The 18,457-nt window shown below is 31.9% G+C and overlaps 1 protein-coding gene across 7 annotated transcripts in view; it reads left to right on the top strand.

Moving 5' to 3' along the window:
• Positions 1-18,457, top strand: part of Trpgamma (Transient receptor potential cation channel gamma) — a 980,713-nt gene that overhangs the window by 883,583 nt on the left and 78,673 nt on the right. For all 7 annotated transcript variants that reach the window (XM_067052323.1, XM_067052322.1, XM_014426027.3 and 4 more), the window contains one exon: positions 5,265-5,466. In XM_067052323.1, the coding sequence (XP_066908424.1) occupies positions 5,265-5,466 (202 nt within the window). The remainder of the gene's footprint in view (positions 1-5,264; positions 5,467-18,457) is intronic.

Below are 18,457 nucleotides of genomic sequence, written 5' to 3'. Positions count from 1 at the left end.
CTACTGGGTAGTTTCTCTACATGCTGTATCATATCATTATCATTATGTCATTATGATCAAATTTACTTGTTATGTTTTTTATACAGTTGTAAATATAAATAAAAATATTCGACAAAATGTTGATTTCTAGCAGTTCTGACCAAAGTTTTGATTTATTAAAAATTATTTCTCAGGGACCATACGACAGGCGCCATTTTGTATTCCCCCTACCTATACTTGGCAGACTCATCAATTTTGACTATTAATTATACATAGTTTTCATTAAAGTAATAAAAAATTGGGGTGAGATAACTGCCTTTTTTCTCCTCTTGGGCTCTCGTACTATTAGGAGTGTCTGTCTCAGCTTCTCATTTGTTAGTATAGCTACATTTTTGTTTGTTACTACATACATTTTTGACCAAGACCAATCAATTTTTTATTCGGAGCTCTATTTCTTTAACACTACCGAGAATAGAAAATCTAAGATAACATCATTTAAAGAAGAGTAAATTTGCTGAAATATTAGCCCTAATAGAGCTATTTACGTCCAATAGTTCTGGAGATATAGCCTTTTAAAAAGCAACATTTCATAAAAATGTACTAGAATATCAGTAGTTAGTGAATCTATTTTGAGAAATCTATATCACAATAACCATTCGACGTACAGAAGTCAATTAGCAATCACATTAAAGCTAGTTTAATGGACTATAAAGTAGTTTATGACCTTTACCTTCGTAGGAATTGTAGCTTTCATGATATTTGCTCAAATAAATTGATTTATAGTTGTTCGGACAATGAGTTTGATTTATGAAAACTTTATTTCAGAATCCATAAGACGTACTGATGTTAGTCAGCACTTAATTTAAAGTTAGATAAATTTATCATAAAATAGTTTATAATCTTTATATTTGTATGACTAGTAGTTTTATGATAATTGACAAAATAAATTTATCTTCGTAGGGATAGTTGTTTTTATAATATTCACATATGAATATAAATTTGGCAAATGAACATTTGTACGAATAAGTATAAATCAATTTATTTTAGGAAATATCATGAAAATTACTTCTCCTTTGAAAATAAACGTCATAAATTACAATATAGCTCATTAATCTTGCTTTAATTTGAAATATGGATTTTTCAAAATAAATTCACTGACTACTGATCTTTCATGAAATATGTATGGATCGTACTTTTTTATGAAATGTTGCATTTTAAAACGCTATATCTCGAGAACATTTGATTGTGAATAGCTCTATTAGGACTTATATTTTAGGAAATTTACTCTTCTTTAAATGATGTTCTCTTAGATTTTCTATTGTTCTCGGTAGTTTTAAACATATAGAACTCCAAATAAAAAATTATTTTTAACAATTGAAACAGCCGCCATTTTTTATTCCCCCTACTTATACTTGTCAGACTCATCAATTTTGACTAGTAATTATACATAGTTTTCATTAAAGTAATCAAAAATTGGGGTGAGATAACTGCTTTTTTTCTCCTCTTGTACTATTAGGGGTATCTCATCATCACCTCCTCATTTGTTAGTATGTAGCTATTTTTGACCAACCGGCTCAAATAGATTTTCAAGATTAGTAACTCAAATTATGTAATCAGATCCGTGATTGTTTTAAAATATTTTTTTTTTTATTTATTTATTTATTGTAATTTACAACTGTACAAAATAATACAATAAGTAAATATGTAGTATGTTTCATATACACTTGAAAATCTTGGGAAGGAACCACCCATTGGTGGTACTTCAAACATTAATTTAAACTAGAAGGTCTCGTGGCCATCTTCTTTTCAGACGCCTCGGAGGATTATCAGGGATTTAAAACAATTTAAGTTTCAAATACTAAAAACAATGGTAGTATTAAATGAGGTAAATCTGTCCGTCATTTGATTTGTCATCGCTATTTGAGTGAACTACATAAATAACCTTTAAATTCAAACCCTCATATTACTCAGTAATGCTCCATGATTGTTTTTAAACAATTTGAGGTCAAATTGATGGAAGGTGGTCAGGAAGTGCAATCAGCAAATACACAAAAACTATTTATTTGAACTGACATTGCAACCTGAATTTCAGATCTTCATGGCTTTGTGACGTGTATGCGAATGGGTTTTTATCATGACGTTGGCCCTTAGTTTTATCTTTATTTGCTGATCAGCACTCATATCACAGCTAGTGTAATATACTATAAAGTAGCTTATGAGGTTTATCTATGTAGGGATAGTAGTTTTAAGTTTAATGATTCCTAAGACTATTGCAATATTTACTAGACAAACGGTCTTAATTGCCAATCCATTACAAAAGACTATTATAAGGCCCATCTGACATACGGAGTTGAGCTGTGGGGCTCCACTAAACCATCAAATTCCTCCAGAATCCAATCCTTACAGTCCAAAATCCTTAATGCTCCTTACTTTGTCACTAATCAAGTCATTTGTCAGGACCTCAATATTCCATATGTTCCCGATTTGGCCAGAACCAGATACCGTTCCTTCCATAATAAACTTCTCAAGCACCCAAATTCACTTGTTTCTAACCTGGCTTCTCCTTCACTACCTAATAATCCTCCTAGGCGTCTGAAAAGAAGATGACCTCGAGATCTTCTTCTCTAGAAATGTTATTGGAGTTCTATCTGTGGGTAGATTCTCCACATGTTTTTATCATATCACTATGTCACCTACAGCAAATTTACTTGTTGTATATATGTGTATAAATAAATTATTAAAAAAAAAAAAATGTGTCCTGAGATATAGTTTTACATTAACCAAAAGGAAACTATTATAAATCAACATCTTGTGAATGTATTTTGGCAAATATCATTAGCACTACTACTCCTCGAAGATGAACTTCATATACTACTTTATAAATCGTTAAACTACCTTTGATATGAGTGCTAATAGACATCTGTATGTCTAATGTTCCTCAGATTAAGATATCCCAAAATAAATTAACTAACTACTGATTTTTCAGCTAATTTTTTATAAAATGTTATTTTTTAAATATATCTCGAGAACTATTGAATGTTAATAGCTCTTTGAGTGCTCATATTTTAGCAAAATTACTTTACTTTAACTGATGTACTATTAGGTTTTTAAAGATGAGAAGATAGTTGGGGGTGCTATCAGTAAATGACACACGCAAGTTGAGAGAATTTAATTGTGCCAACGTTTCGGCCAGAGTTTCTAGCCTTCATGAGGGCTAAGAACATAGAGCAAGATAACAACCAATGAATACAAAAAAAAACATTAAAAAGAGAAAATATAAATAGTATGACACAAGTAAATATTTTAGAATATAAATTAGTAAAAATAAAGTGATGGAGAAATTCAAAAGTATAACGTTTAATTAAATATATAAGTATAATAACATAATCAAGAAAAGAATAGTTTAAAATTATATAATGCATAGAAACGTATATATATGAATATATGAATTTAATAATAATTAAAAAGTAAAGTTATGGAAAGAAAAAAAAAATTAATAAATAAAAGAAAATATATGTAACTGATGAAATATGTAAGTATAATACTTTTTTTTTTATTACTAATACTTTTTATTTATTGATAGATATTACAATCTGCCACACAGTTGTGGGCAATAGGTAATAGTGATGAATGATCTCATACATACTAAAATAAAATAAAATAAATTAACTGAATTAATAAGAATAAAAAAAAAAACACCTCTCTTAAAATATATACAAACAGAAGAATAAACAAAATGAACATAATCAAACTATCTGTATGAAAAATAAATAAATAAAATAACATAATGATAAAATAATATAATCTCTAGTCACATTTACACTCTAATATACAATATTTAAACAATCGACCTGAGGATCCCTGAGCCCACTCTATCCCCCACGTGTGAGGGGTAGAGCAGAGCTCAAAAGATCCCAACGCATCCCTCTCGCCGCATTACTGAAGTATAATACTAGAATAAAGAAGCAAAATATAAGGCTGAGTTAGGCAAAAGAAGTTAATTTTCATTCTGTATAATTATTTACTTGTGTCATTCTATTTATATTTTCTCTTTTTAATTTTTTTTTTGTATTCATTTGTTGATATCTCGCTCTTCGTCCTTAGCCCTGATGAAGCCTAGAAACTCTGACCAAGACGTTGGCACAATTAAATAAGTTCTCTCAACTTGTGTGTGTTTTTTTTCCTAACCGCTCCCCCAACCATCTTCTCATCATATACTAGCTTTTTAGTGTCGTAGGTTGTTTGTTTAACAACCGCTATTTTTTATTTCCCATTACTATACTTGGCAGACTCCTCAATTTTGAATAGTAGCTGTACATAGATTATTCGCCTTACCAGCCTTCTCCTCTGGTTCTAGCCTACCCACACCTTCTCATTTTACATATTAATACTCCTTATGTGAGTGATAAGAGCAAACTGATGCTAGAGCAAGAGTGGAATAGAGTTGTCGAAGAACACTCTAGGATACAAGTTGTATATAGTAGTAGTATACAGCAAGTCTGTAATTGTAATCTAGTCTGCAAATAAATATTGTAAATAATATGTGCGATCCTCTGTAATCTCCCTTCATATAGTGTAGTGATTGTGTTGTGTAGGCGAGATATCGTTGCCAATAAAAATTATCATAACTTTTATTTTTATTTTTTTCAGAATAGCCTACATGAAGTTTTTTTTTTTTTAAATATTTAGTTCTAAAATTGTATTAAGATTGTCCCTGAGGATGCCCGAATTGGCCGAAACGTCGGACTTAATAAATAGAATTAAAATGTTTTGAGACTAAAATGGATCAAATTTTATTTATTTAAAGAACATTAAAAAACTTATTTATTAGTCCTAACGTTTCGGCAAGAATTTCTAGTCCTGCATCATAGCAAAGAACAAAAAACAAGACATATAATTATATTATTTTATATATGTTAAAATAAAATATATGTTATTTTAAATAAAATATATATTTTTTACTTACATATATAATTATGTATATATACGTTGTATTTCCCACTTCTTTCATTACTTTATAATTTAGCAATTATTCTGTACAATTATTTACTTTAATCATTCTATATATCCTTTAATCCATTGGTTTCTTCATATAGCATAGTGATTGTGCTGTGTAGGCGATATTTCGTTGCCAAAAATACTTTTGATTCCTTTTTTTTATTTCATAATCTGTTATAACCATTTTAACATCTCTTATATGGTAATCGCTTTGGCGTAAAGACACCTTCTCCTTCTTCCTTCTTCCCTGAACGCATCACTACAATGTACACTTGCGTTGCCCGCAGGTGCGGCTGCGAGGAGTGCGTGACTTCCCGACAAGAAGACTCGCTGCGGCACTCGAGGTCGAGGATCCACGCCTACCGGGCCTTGGCCTCTCCTTCCCTCATAGCACTCAGCTCCAAAGACCCCATCCTCACCGCCTTCGAGCTGTCCTGGGAGCTGAGGAGACTCAGCTTTATGGAGCACGAGTTCAAGACTGAATATCAAGTAAGTATTCTAATACTAATAATGAATAATTTATTATAACATAATAATACAAATATTTATGATAACTTTATATTTGCCAGAAGCACTAGCCAATGTGCTGGAAAACTCTCTTCTAATAATACACCAGCACCATAGGATCAAGTATGAACTAATAAAGCTAAGAAAAGGATTACTTCGAGGTACGCGAGTTAAGGAACCAGTATTATAAATTTAAACAATTGCCCCTTGCCCAACTGTAGGTTCAGTCACTTTGGACATATGGTTCCATGTGTTCACATTTCCCAACAAAAGAAACTCAATAAAAATAACTACGTTTCCAAAAGGCCCTTGAGACCATTCTAACAGCCCTTTCAAGTACCCTATATCAATAGCAAGGCCTGTCACTTAGGCAGGTACATGCCGTCATCTAACAATGGACTTGCATCAGTCAAACTATTTTATGGTTAACATATGTAAGTCAGTGCACAAAAGTCTTAGGTCATGGAGTCTTTCTTAGAAATTAGACCTCCCAACTTCTCGCCACGCCTTTTCCCCCCTTCCAGATATTTCCTAAATTATCTGATTGGTCCATATCCCTTCTCCTATTTCACTATTTTTTCCTACCCCCTCTTCCCAAGTGTTTATATATATTTCCCAGACTAGATAGCTAAGTAAGAGAGAAGTTAGAAGATAGAGACTGAGTAACAGTAACATGTTGTTCTTGTAAATATGTTAGAATAAAGTCATTTTAGTCTTCACTGATTTTTTATGTTATGTAATTCGCGGACATACTGACCTTTTCTAAAATCGGTGATACAGCTTTGGTTTTGGATCCGAAGGAGGTGGTTTGAGAATAATGATCTTGACCAGATGGATGGGGTTTTCTCAGCAACTTGTTGTATAAGCCTTTATGTTTATAACCTTCCTTCCAGACCCTCATGTTATTGTTTATTTCAGTTTTGATTTAAGTAATTAATTATAACATGCCTAGAGTGAGTGAAAAGTGAAATTTGTGTGAAATTTTAGCTTATGAAATGAAATGAAAAAATAACTTTATTCTGGGACATATGTCCCCTAAGAATAATTACATGGTTCATATAGTGAGATTTTTATATGGCCAGCGTTTACAAATTTTCAGACAGTAGAATGAAATTACATTGTTTTTTTACTGTTTTTTTCTCGAATGTATCATTAAAATTATCCATTCTGGTTTAAAAACAGGGATATGAATACCACAAACACACGAAAGAACTGAGCTGTCACAACAACAAAAATGGCGGCGATCTCAACTGGTCTATTGTGTGACGTCATTCTCCATTTAACAGACTCTCAGCCATATTAAATGTTATTTCGTTTTACCACGGCCAAAGAAGGCAATTTTTTTTCGATTTAACATGAGTTTTTCCATTTAACACGCTTTAACATGTTAAACCAAAGATCATGAATACCCCTATAAGAAGGAGTCCCTTAGAAGACCAAGGTGTTAGCATTGGGGATTTAGCGATCTTGGCGGAAAATATTATTTTGAACTGTTTCTGAATTATACTTTACCACCAGCATGGGAATAAGCTCCGAGCATATCTAGCATTATTTATTTGCTTCTTTCTTTAAAGATTTTTATTCGTTTTTTTAACTTTCTGGTTTCTTTTATTTTATTTATTTATTGACTTATTTATCTATTATTTAACTTATTTATTTTTTATTTAGACTTATTTATTTATTTTTTAACTAATTTATTACTTTTTTAACTAATTTATTTGTTTACTACTGCTACCATTAGTTTATTCTTAATTATTTCTAAATTTCAATTTATTTATAACTTCGTTTTTTTTATTATTTTATGTTTTAGGTGTGCTTACCGACAGTTTTAACAAAGATTTAACAAGTCCATAAATTTAAATAACAGTAAAATCTGACAATTGTTACAGCAGCTATAGAAAAACGAAAATATTTTTTTTTCTCCTTTAGTTAATTATAATTTTCTTTATATTTTATATTAATCAACTATTTATTACGTCTGACATTGGGTGGTAGTTAATAAATAAAATTAAAGATACTTAATATATGATAAATATATGATCAATAATATTTTTTTTAAATATTTATTTATTGCTATTTACAACTGTACATTATAATACATAAATCTGAACTAAGTTAAATTGGAGTGTTACAGGTGTGTAGAGAAACTACCCATTGGTAGCACTCTAATGACATTTTACATTAGCTGGCCTCGTGGCCATCTTCTTTTCAGGCGCCTCGGAGGATTGTCAGGAATTGAAGAGGATGCAAAATTAGAAACTAGGGGGTTTGAGTGGTTAAAGAGTTTATAATGGAAGGAGTGATATCTGGTTCGGGCTAGATCGGTTACATATGGAACATTAAGATCTTTATGGTTGATTTTATTTGTGACAAAATAAGGAGCATTGAGGATTTTATGAAGGATTTTAGATTGTAAAGATTGAATAAGAGAGGAATTCGAAGATTTAGTGGAGCCCCAAAGCTCAACTCCATATGTCTAGATTGGCCTTATTACAGTCATGTAGATCAGTCTTTTGTAATGTGTTGGAAGTTTAGAAATAATATTTTATTTTTCACTCTTTTATTCTCATTTTTACTATTCAATTTAACAAATCTTAGTGGACTAGAAAATGCACACAATTTCAATTTCGTATGACTTCTCGTACTTGAGGTGAGCTCTTTACATACTCTCAGACAATGAGATCATTTTGCGAAAGTTTTTTATTAGGACTAAGGGAACCTCAAAATGTGTATCATCGTCAAAAATTCAAATTCGAAATTTTCACAATCGCAATACTTCTCCTAATTATGTATTCAATATATAGGTATTGTATATGCAAGTGATAGTGGTAGTCTAAATTAAGTTAGATTTAAATTAAATAATTTTAAAAAACAAGCATTAGCAAATAAAAACATAGTACAGTGAAGTGTCTTAATTACTAACATATAAGAATATTATATTAATAATATTAGAAACCATATGTACATAGTATAGTGTTATTGTGGTTGAGTGAGGTTCATCTCACCTCTCTACCCAGAAGTGTTGCGGGTTCGAATCGACTCTATAAGGATTGACTTCTAATTCATCGAGGACCAATTCTTAACTGGGCATATGTCTTTATACTATGGTCATTTTTACTTACTATCATGGCTGGAACACATAATTATGTTTGTTGCGTCCAATAACATATGGTTAGGCGTGTATAACTAAAGACATTGGCGTGACGTTATTTTATGTTATATTAAACAATTAATTTTTTTATTTCATTTCATTAAAATTTATTCATAAAATAATACAGCTACTTTTTTGTTTATAATACATTTATTAACCAGTTTTATGAATTTATGTAATATATAACTGGTAATAACCACTAGAATCAATCAATAGCCAGCTTCGAGATACATAATATGTTCTCCCACTTCTTACTATGTTTATATCTTGTTTTCATTTAGCCCCACTTTTCTCAGTCCGCCGGTGTTCCTCAAGGAGTATCTTAGGTCCCATTCTTTATACGGTTTATACAGCTGACATCCCAACCCACCCTAACACAGTCCTAACAACGTACGCTGACGACACATGTATACTGTCTGTAAACAACGACCCAACTAATGCATCACAAACACTACAGGCATACATAACTTCTATTGAAGAATGGTTTCGAAACTGGAAAATCGAAATAAATCCTGACAAATCCCATCAGATCACCTTTACTCTCCGTCGTAAACCTCTACCCTCTTGTCCTACAGTATTTTTTCTAAATATTCCACTAACGCCTGTCGAACAGATCCGTTACTTAGGACTCCATCTTGACAAGTGACTTATTTGGAATCCACACACAAGACTGAAACGACATGAAACTGCTCGTAGATTCCGATTGCTACAACACTTACTAGACAAACGCTCTAAACTTCCCATTCACTACAAAAAATTAGAATACCCTATGATAATCAGACCAATTTGGACATATGTAATTGAGCTCTGGGCTATACCAAACCATCAAATTCCTCCCGTATTCAATCACTACAATCCTAAATCCTACGTAACATCCTTGATGCTCCTTATTACGTCACAAATAAACTCATTCACAAAGACCTTAACATCCCATTCGTTGCAGATTTGGCCCAAAACAGATATGCGTCTTTTCATTCCAAACTCCTTACCCATCCTAACCCATTAATTCTTAATCTTTCATTAATCAGCTTATAGTACCACCAATGGGTGGTTCCCTCCCAAGATTTTCAAGTGTAAATGAAACATACAACAAATTTACTTATTGTATTGATTACTTGTACAGTTGTAAATCACATTAAATGTGTAAATAATCATTTAGCCCTGACGAAGCCCTGCAAAGTGGAGAGAAACACTGGTTAACAATAAATATGTTTTGCTTCTATTTCAATACTTCACTTGGCCGCCACCCGGACAATATTCATACTGTCAATATCTTCTTCCAAAATTAGATTTAATTTAAAGATACGCTATCTTGGACTACATCTAGACAAACTAACCTGGAATCGTCACACAAGACTGAAAAGAGAGGAAACTGCACGTCGATTTCGATTATTACAACACATACTAGACAAAAGTTCTAAACTTCCAACACATTACAAAAGACTGATCTACATGACTGTAATAAGGCCAATCTGGACATACGGAGTTCAGCTTTGGGGCTCCACTAAACCTTCTAATTCCTCTCGTATCCAATCCTTACAATCCAAAATCCTCAATGCTCCTTACTTTGTTACAAATAAAACCATCCAACCATCTAGCCCGAACCAGATATCAATCCTTCCATAATAAGCTCCCTAACCACCCAAGCCCACTAGTTTCTACCCTTATTTCCTCTTCGATTCCTGGCGATCCCAGGGCGTTTGAAGAAGATGGCCTTATATTGTAAAAATTGTTTTAGAGTACCAATGGGTAGTTTCTCTATATGTTCTATCATACCATTATGATCTTACTTCCAATTTACGTGTTGTATTTATAAATAACTATCAATAAATTAATAAAAAGATTGAGGTTATTTTTGTACTGTATTTTTTTAATATATAAAAGAAATGATAAAATCCTTAAATTAAGCTTATTATAATTTCTTTTTTATATTTAAAAAAAAATAATTTTTTTTTACATATTTTCGCATTTTCTATGTATATTTATTTTAATGTTCTGTTACTTTTTACAATATTGGTATCTAGTTTTCATTGATACCTGACGAAGTGGGACGAAACGTTGGTAAACAATAAACAGTTTTTTTTTACTATTTTGATAGCTTTATTGACCGCCACCCGGACTATCTCTCTACAATCTAAATCTCATTTTGCTAACTCTGTCCAACTTGCGTTTTCCTTATTCATGTAATCATAGAAAGGAAAGCAGAAGGCTAGAAATGCAGATGTGGCAAAAGCGGTTCTCGCAGCTCGGACATTAAATCAGTATAATAAATGACGTATGTTTGTGTGCAATTTCACGCTCCCCGGTCGCGAGAGAGAGTCTCTTATCATCTTGCCCAGTCGCTTCTCCGGCAACCTTAGTCCGCTCTACCGCGGGAACTTAATATTCTGAATTATCGCAGGTCGGAGTGTGCAGAATCAGGGAGCATAATGTCGTAAATTCTTGCACAAGAAGACAGTTGGCGTGAACCGAGTGATTTTATCGTAACAAGCATTTTCATATTCCAAAGGGATCTCTCCTCTAGTGGTTCTCAAATTGAATGCCGCTGCACCTCGTAATACAAGAAGAGCTGGGAACAAAAAAAGGCAGTTATTTTTTTATTACTTCAATAAAAACTATGTATAATTACTTGTCAATATTTATGAGCCTGCCAAGTAATAAAAAATTGGAGCTATTTCAAAACGTTTAAAAACCATATTTTTTCATTCGGAGCTTCATATCTTTAAAACTATCAACAACACTAGAAAACCTATGAGAACATTATTTAAATTGGAGTCAATTTGATAAAATATAAGCCCCGATAGAGTTGTAGCTTTTTAAAAAGCAACATTTAATAAAAAATGCATTGATATTCAGAACTTAGTAAGTTTATTTTGAGAAATCTATAACTCAAAAACCATTTCACTAACAGATATCTATTTACACTGAAATTAAAGCTAGTTTAATGAGCTATAAAGTAGTATAAAGACTATCTTCAACATTTCAAATTCAAAATTTATATTCATACCTGAATAACATAAAAACTACTACCCCTACGAAGATGCGTGTAATTAACTACTTTATTCTAAGTTGAATTACCATTATTTTAAGTGCGAGCAGATAATAAATATAAATCAAAATTGTTTTCCCTACGACTATAAATTATCATTTGTGAATTTATTTTGTTGAATATCATGAAAACTGTACGTCGAATGGTTTTTGAGATATTTAAGATTTCTCAAAATAAATTCGCTAACTACTGATTTTTTTAGCTAATTGTTTATAAAATGTTGCTTTTTAAAATGTATATCTCGAGAACTATTCAATGTAAATAACTCTATTAGGGCTCATATTTTAGCAAATTTACTCTTCTCTAAATGACGTTGTCTTAGGTTTTCTAGTTTTGTTGATAGTTTTTGAGATATTAAGTTCCGAATGAAAAATTAATTTTTTTTTAACGTTTTGAAACAGCCGCAATTTTTTATTTCCTCCACCTATACTTGACACATCAATTTTGACAAGTAATTATACATAGTTTTCATTAAAGTAATAACCAATTGGGCTGAAATAACTAACTTTTTTCTCCTCTTGGGCTCTTATACCGTCCGGATGGAGTCTTTTTCTCAAAATATTATGAGAAAAAAACATCAAATATACAGTGTGTTAAAGCCATCTCAAATCGACGAACTCTTTTTGAAGGAAAGCTTTAAAAAAAAATAATAAACTGGATCAACTATAAACATTTATTTGGTGAGGCCAATAATAGAAAACATAAACATATAATAAAACAAAATAATGAATATAAATCAAAATACAAACCCTTTTATATAAAAATAAAATTAGTAAAACGATTTGTGTATTGAGAGAAACGAGTTTAAAAAATCAATACATATGTATTAAATAGAATACTGGTTGACGAGTCCGAATGATCAGAGACGAGATGTTACGGCCCTAATAGTACAAGAGGAGAAAAAAGAGCACTTTTTGATTACATTAATAAAAACTATGTATAATAAATAGACAAAACTGACGACTCTGCCAAGTATATGTAGGGGAAATAAAAAATTGCGGCTGTTTCAAAGCGATAAAAAAAAATTGATTTTTCAATCGGAGCTCTATATCTAAAAAACTACCAACAACACTAGAAAATCTAAGAGAACATTATTTAAAGAAGAGTAAATTTTCTGAAATATTAGCCTTAAAAGACTATTTATGTCCAATAGTTCTTGAGATATAGCTTTTTAAAAAGCAACATTTCTTACGAATCTACTGAAAGATTAATTTATTTTGATAAATTTATATCACAAAAACCATTTGATTCACAGATTTCTATTAGCACTTAAATTAAAGCTAATTAAATGGACTATGAAAAAGTTTCTGACCTTTACCTTCGTAGGAATAGTAGTTTTCATGATATTTGACAAAATAAACTCACAAAATGTTAATTTCCAGTTGTTCGTATAAAATGTTGGATTTTTTAAACAATATATCTCTAGATCCATAAGATGTACATATATTTGCCAGCACTCAAAATAAAAAAAATTTAACTTACTATAAAGTAGTTTATGACAATTATCTTCGTAGGGGTAGTAGTCTTTATGATATTTATATATGAATATAAATTTTGCAAATGAAAATCAATTTATTGTAGCAAATTGCATGTACTTATATGTACTTAAACTATAATAGTTTAATAATAATAAATAGTCAAAGCTGACGACTCTGCCAAGTATAGGTAGAGGAAATAAAAAATGGCGGCTGTTTCAAAACGTTAAAAAAAAATTAATTTTTCATCCTGAAAACTATTAACTATTAAAAACTACCAACAACACAAGAAAACCTAAGAGAACGTCATTTAAAGAAGAGTAAATTTGCTAAAATTATGAGCCCTAATAAAGCTATTTACGTTAAATAGAGATTTTTAAAAAGCAACATTTGATAAAAATGTACAGAATGTATTGAAAGATCAGTAATTAGTGAATTTATTTTGAGAAATCTATATCTTAAAAACTATTTTACGTACACATGTATATTAACTTTCAAATTAAAACTAGTTTAATGGACTATAAAGTAGTTTAGGTAGTTTATTTTCGTAGGAGTAGTTATTGCATGAAATTTGCAAAAATAAATTGATTTATAGTTGTTCTAAATTTATATTCATATGCGAATATCATAAAAATTACTATCCCTACGAAGATAAGTGTAATAAACTATTTTATAGTAAGTTAAATTTCCTTTATTTTGAGTGCTGGTAGATATATGTGGGTCTTATGGTTCTAGAAATATACTTTTTTTCAAAAATCAAACATTTTATCGGAACAACACTCATCAATTTTGACTAGTAATTATTATTACATAGTTTTGATTAAAGTAATAAACAATTGTGGTGAAATAACTGCCGTTTTTCTTCCCGACTCTTGTACTATAAAGAAAGGATGATCCACACCGATTGGTCAGAGGAAGAAAGTACAAATTATTAGTGTGCAATTTAATTTGTATAGCAACTAGAAGGATAAATGTATATAACTTCTAAAGTAATGATTTTAACACCGGCACAATATCCACTTTACTGGAAGTTACCATTTCAGCCTACAAATAAGGTTACTGTTGCACTATCACATTATCTCTTGTTATGAACTACCACGACATAAAACTGTCTCTGTGTAAACGGATCTTAAGTATATTGATTTGACCTCGACATGCTACCTCCGTGTTTCGTCAGTACATCTTATTTTCATTTTCTACGATTTGCATAATGATTTCAAACACTCCACTGAGAGGACATCCTTTCCTTATTTTAATAAAACTCTCAGATCTCGTAAGCAGTCAACATGCCTCGAGCATCATTCAGGAAAATATGAAAAATACCTCGAGAAGATATTCGTAATATTCGAGCCACCACCGAGGAAGAGGGGCGTGTTTTTAAAATCTCTCTCATGTAGATATAAATGCATAAGAAGGAGAGGGTGGGCTTATGCATAATGCATAGAAATATCCAATAGGTGGCGCTCTAGTAGCCTAATATCTGATTTTACTTGCTAATCGCTTGGTTAATATCGATCTCTCTCTCCGATACATGGAATCGATTACTCAATTATCGATAGCAGGCTGGAGTTAATGCGGACCTGTTGCTATAGATAAGAGCTAGAGCGAGTCGCATTGAATGAGTCCGCTGTAATTAGAGCCCTCTGCCGAGTCTCATTGTACCACGAGTGCTCCTTCAGAATCCTTTAGAATTTCAGGCTCCAGGGTACTCCTGGAGTAAACTGTGTTATGGATTTTTTTTCTCGCTTTTAACAAGATTTTTTTGTATTATTAACGACTTAATTTTTCTCTTTAAAACACATTTAATTGATAAAACACTCATTTCATCAAGCTGTTTTGGAAATTAAATCATGAAATAAAATTTATTACTATTTTTAAAAGGGGTTTTATCATTCCCTTACTATATTGCATTTATAGGATAAGTAAAAAAGCATTGTAACAATTTCGTATAATGACAATGGTCAAATAGTTTTTTTTTTAAATAATTTATTGATTGTTATTTACAACTATATAAAAATATACACAACCAGTAAATATCCTATGAGTTATAAAATGACATAATTTTAACATATGGAGAATCTATCCATTGATAGAACTCCAATAACATTTCTAGCGAAGAAGATCTCGAAGCCATCTTCTTATCAGATATCTAGGAGGATTATCATGTAATGAGATTAGAAACAAGTGGGTTTGGGTGGTTGGGAACTTTATCATGGAAGGATTGGTATCTGGTTCTGGCCAAATCGGCAAAATTAAGAAAACTTAAAGGTCCTGATGGATGACTTGATTTGTGACAGAGAACAGGTCTGCCTCAATACCGTCCAACCATCTCATTCTGGAACGTTTACGCTTTCGAATACCACCCAGCTTTTCAAGAAGCAGTTTCCTTGGCAGGCAATCCTCCTTTTTATGCAAATCTCCTATATTCTTCCACATGCGCGAACCACCTCAGTCTTCCCTTTTTTATTATACTAACTATGTCAGGCTGACCATACAGTGTTCTTAAATCTTCATTTTTTTCTTATTTTTCACTCTCCATCAGAGTAGACTGGTCCATATATTTTTCTGAGTATCTTTCTTTGCCAGGTGCATTGTCGCTTTTCCATATCCTTTGTCAGGACCCATGTCTCATTGCCATAGGTCACTTTTGGGCGAATAATATTCTTGTAAACAATGAACTTAGGGCTTAAAGAAAGATCTTTGAACTTCAGAACTTTATGCACTGCAAAAAAGCAGCGATTTACTGTTGCTATCTTCTTGCGTAGTTCATTCTTTTCGATGACTAATGTAATGCATTCAAATTGCAAGGTTAATTAATATTGTTTTAACTCACATATCCACAACAAGAAACATGTGTTTTTAATGTTAATTAAATACAGATTTACTTAAACTAATTGTAAACTAAAAAGAACAATCTTAACTAACAAAGGCCCTATCCTATCTTATTCTAATTATATCTATCCTATCCCTAAATATATATCTATGTACTTATTACTAACTTATAATCTAACCTACAATTATAATACTTAATATTGTTATCTATGTGCAAAGGTGAACAATAACGCGTACGTACTTGCACTCAGCTGGTCGTGGCAGAGAGAGAGAAAGATCACTTCTCAATACACAGTTTTTAAACATAACTCAGCTCACAGAGAAACCAAACAATAAACTAGACTTTACATCAATGTAGATTCATTAAAAAACAACCAACGACAAAAACATGATTTTTCTCTCCCTCTTTGCCCGATACCTCCCGCGCATGCGCTGCCAACACCAATTCTTCTGTCTCGTTTATTACATTAATGCTCCAAATATTTAAAAGCCCTAAAACTGGGAAGTTATAACCATTGATATTAATTATATGTGGTGGCATTGGTGTGAGGTTCTGGGTGCTCTTCATGTAATCATGTCTTTTGTAATAGACGGGATGCTTAGACCGTTTTTCTACTAAGTAAATCGACGAGCAGTTTCCTTTCTGACTTGTATAAGGATTCCATGTCAGTCGTTTGTCCAGATGTAGTCCCAAGTTATAGATCTGTTCTACAGAAATAAATGGGGGTATTAATAAGGGATACTATGGAAAAGAAAATTAGGAAACTACTGGGGTATATAATTAAAATAAAGTATATATTTACCCGATATACCCACAGAGTTGGACAAATAGGAAACTAATATTTATTTACGATATGTATTTATCAATGGTTCATTTATGAATAAGGGTCGTATCCATGGCAACATATCCATGGCAACATATCCATGGCAGCATATCCATGGCAACATATCCATGGCAACATATCCATGGCAACATATCCATGGCAGCAGCATATCCATGGCAACATATCCATGGCAACATATCCATGGCAGCATATCCATGGCAACATATCCATGGCAGCATATCCATGGCAACATATCCATGGCAATTTTAGAGATTAGTTTTAGATATGGCTAATTTTTGCCTAACTCTGCTGCCCAGAGATCTCCTGCAGAGCCAAGTTTCCATCCTTGGAGGATTCACAGTCCGTAACCTAAGACTCAGCCTGTCCATTTATATTATAACCAGCTACCTAACCTAAAAGAACACACATTGTCGAGGCATTCTGGTATCGAGTACCTCAAATATTTGATTAGAGTCACAACAATTTTGATTGTTTATTTTGATAAATTTCCCAAATCACACGCAAATCCATAACTGTACTCAAACAATTCCTAAAATTCCGTAATTCCATTCCTCAGAACACTCGTCAGCTCCTAGTATCCTCTCTTGTCTTCCCCCACTTCGACTACGGATCCTTGGTGTACGGAGGGCTGTCTGCAGGAATAGAGTTGAGACTGAAGAGACTCATGAATTGCTTTGTAAGATGTATCTTTGGGTTCCCTAGGCACTCTCTAATCTCTCGCTGGTATTCCGAGTTGAAGTGGCTCTATCCAACCTCCCGAAGGCAATACCTCCTTGGTGTTTTTCTATTCCAAGTTCTTAACATCAAAAAACCTACCTATATCCTAGATCTCCTCACTCTTCGTTCATCCATCCACTCATTAAACACCAGATCCCATCCGAATGATTTATATATGCCCTCCTATAGAACCTCCTTCTTTAGCAAATCCTTCGTCATACGTGCAACCTCCCTCTTGAATTCTCTTCCCATCTCCATTCGCCAGTCCTCATCCATTCTCTCCTTTAAACAACAGCTATTCCTTCATTTATTGAATAACCAAACCTCCACATCTTTGTAATCAAATAAATAGGCAGTTATTGATTAACATTATAAACAGTAGTGTAAAGCCAATATACCAATGTAATTTCATTCTACTATCTGAAAATTTGTAAATGCTCGCCAGATAAAAATCTCACTATATGAACCTTGTAATTATTCTTAGGGGACATATGTCCCAGAATAAAGTTATTTTTTCATTTCATTTCATTTCAACAATCTAACATTTAATACAATCACTTCTTTGTGAATTCTTGATAAAAAAGAAACTGTATCTCTGGTTAACGAATGGTTTTAGTTTTTATGTTCCAACGACCTGTTCTGTTCATGCTTAAACCTATATACTTTTTATTTTAAGAACTCGTACATCAAAGTTCCCCAGACTAATTTTTAAATTTAAATTCTCTTTTGATTGTGAGAAGGCAAGACATCTGTAAGAATAACAAAAGTATAAACTCCCATAAAAATGTATGTATCATTTTTTATTTTGTTACAAATATATTTCTCTCATATTTACTCCTCAATAAATATTTTTAAAAAACACTTAGTCATTGTTGTAACGGCTTTTTTAATTCTGAGTTTGACC

Source organism: Halyomorpha halys, unplaced genomic scaffold, assembly GCF_000696795.3.
Source record: "Halyomorpha halys isolate HHAL.00 unplaced genomic scaffold, Hhal_1.1 Scaffold3.1, whole genome shotgun sequence".
NCBI classification, from domain to species: domain Eukaryota; kingdom Metazoa; phylum Arthropoda; class Insecta; order Hemiptera; family Pentatomidae; genus Halyomorpha; species Halyomorpha halys.
This window is presented reverse-complemented; position numbering and strand designations above follow the sequence as displayed.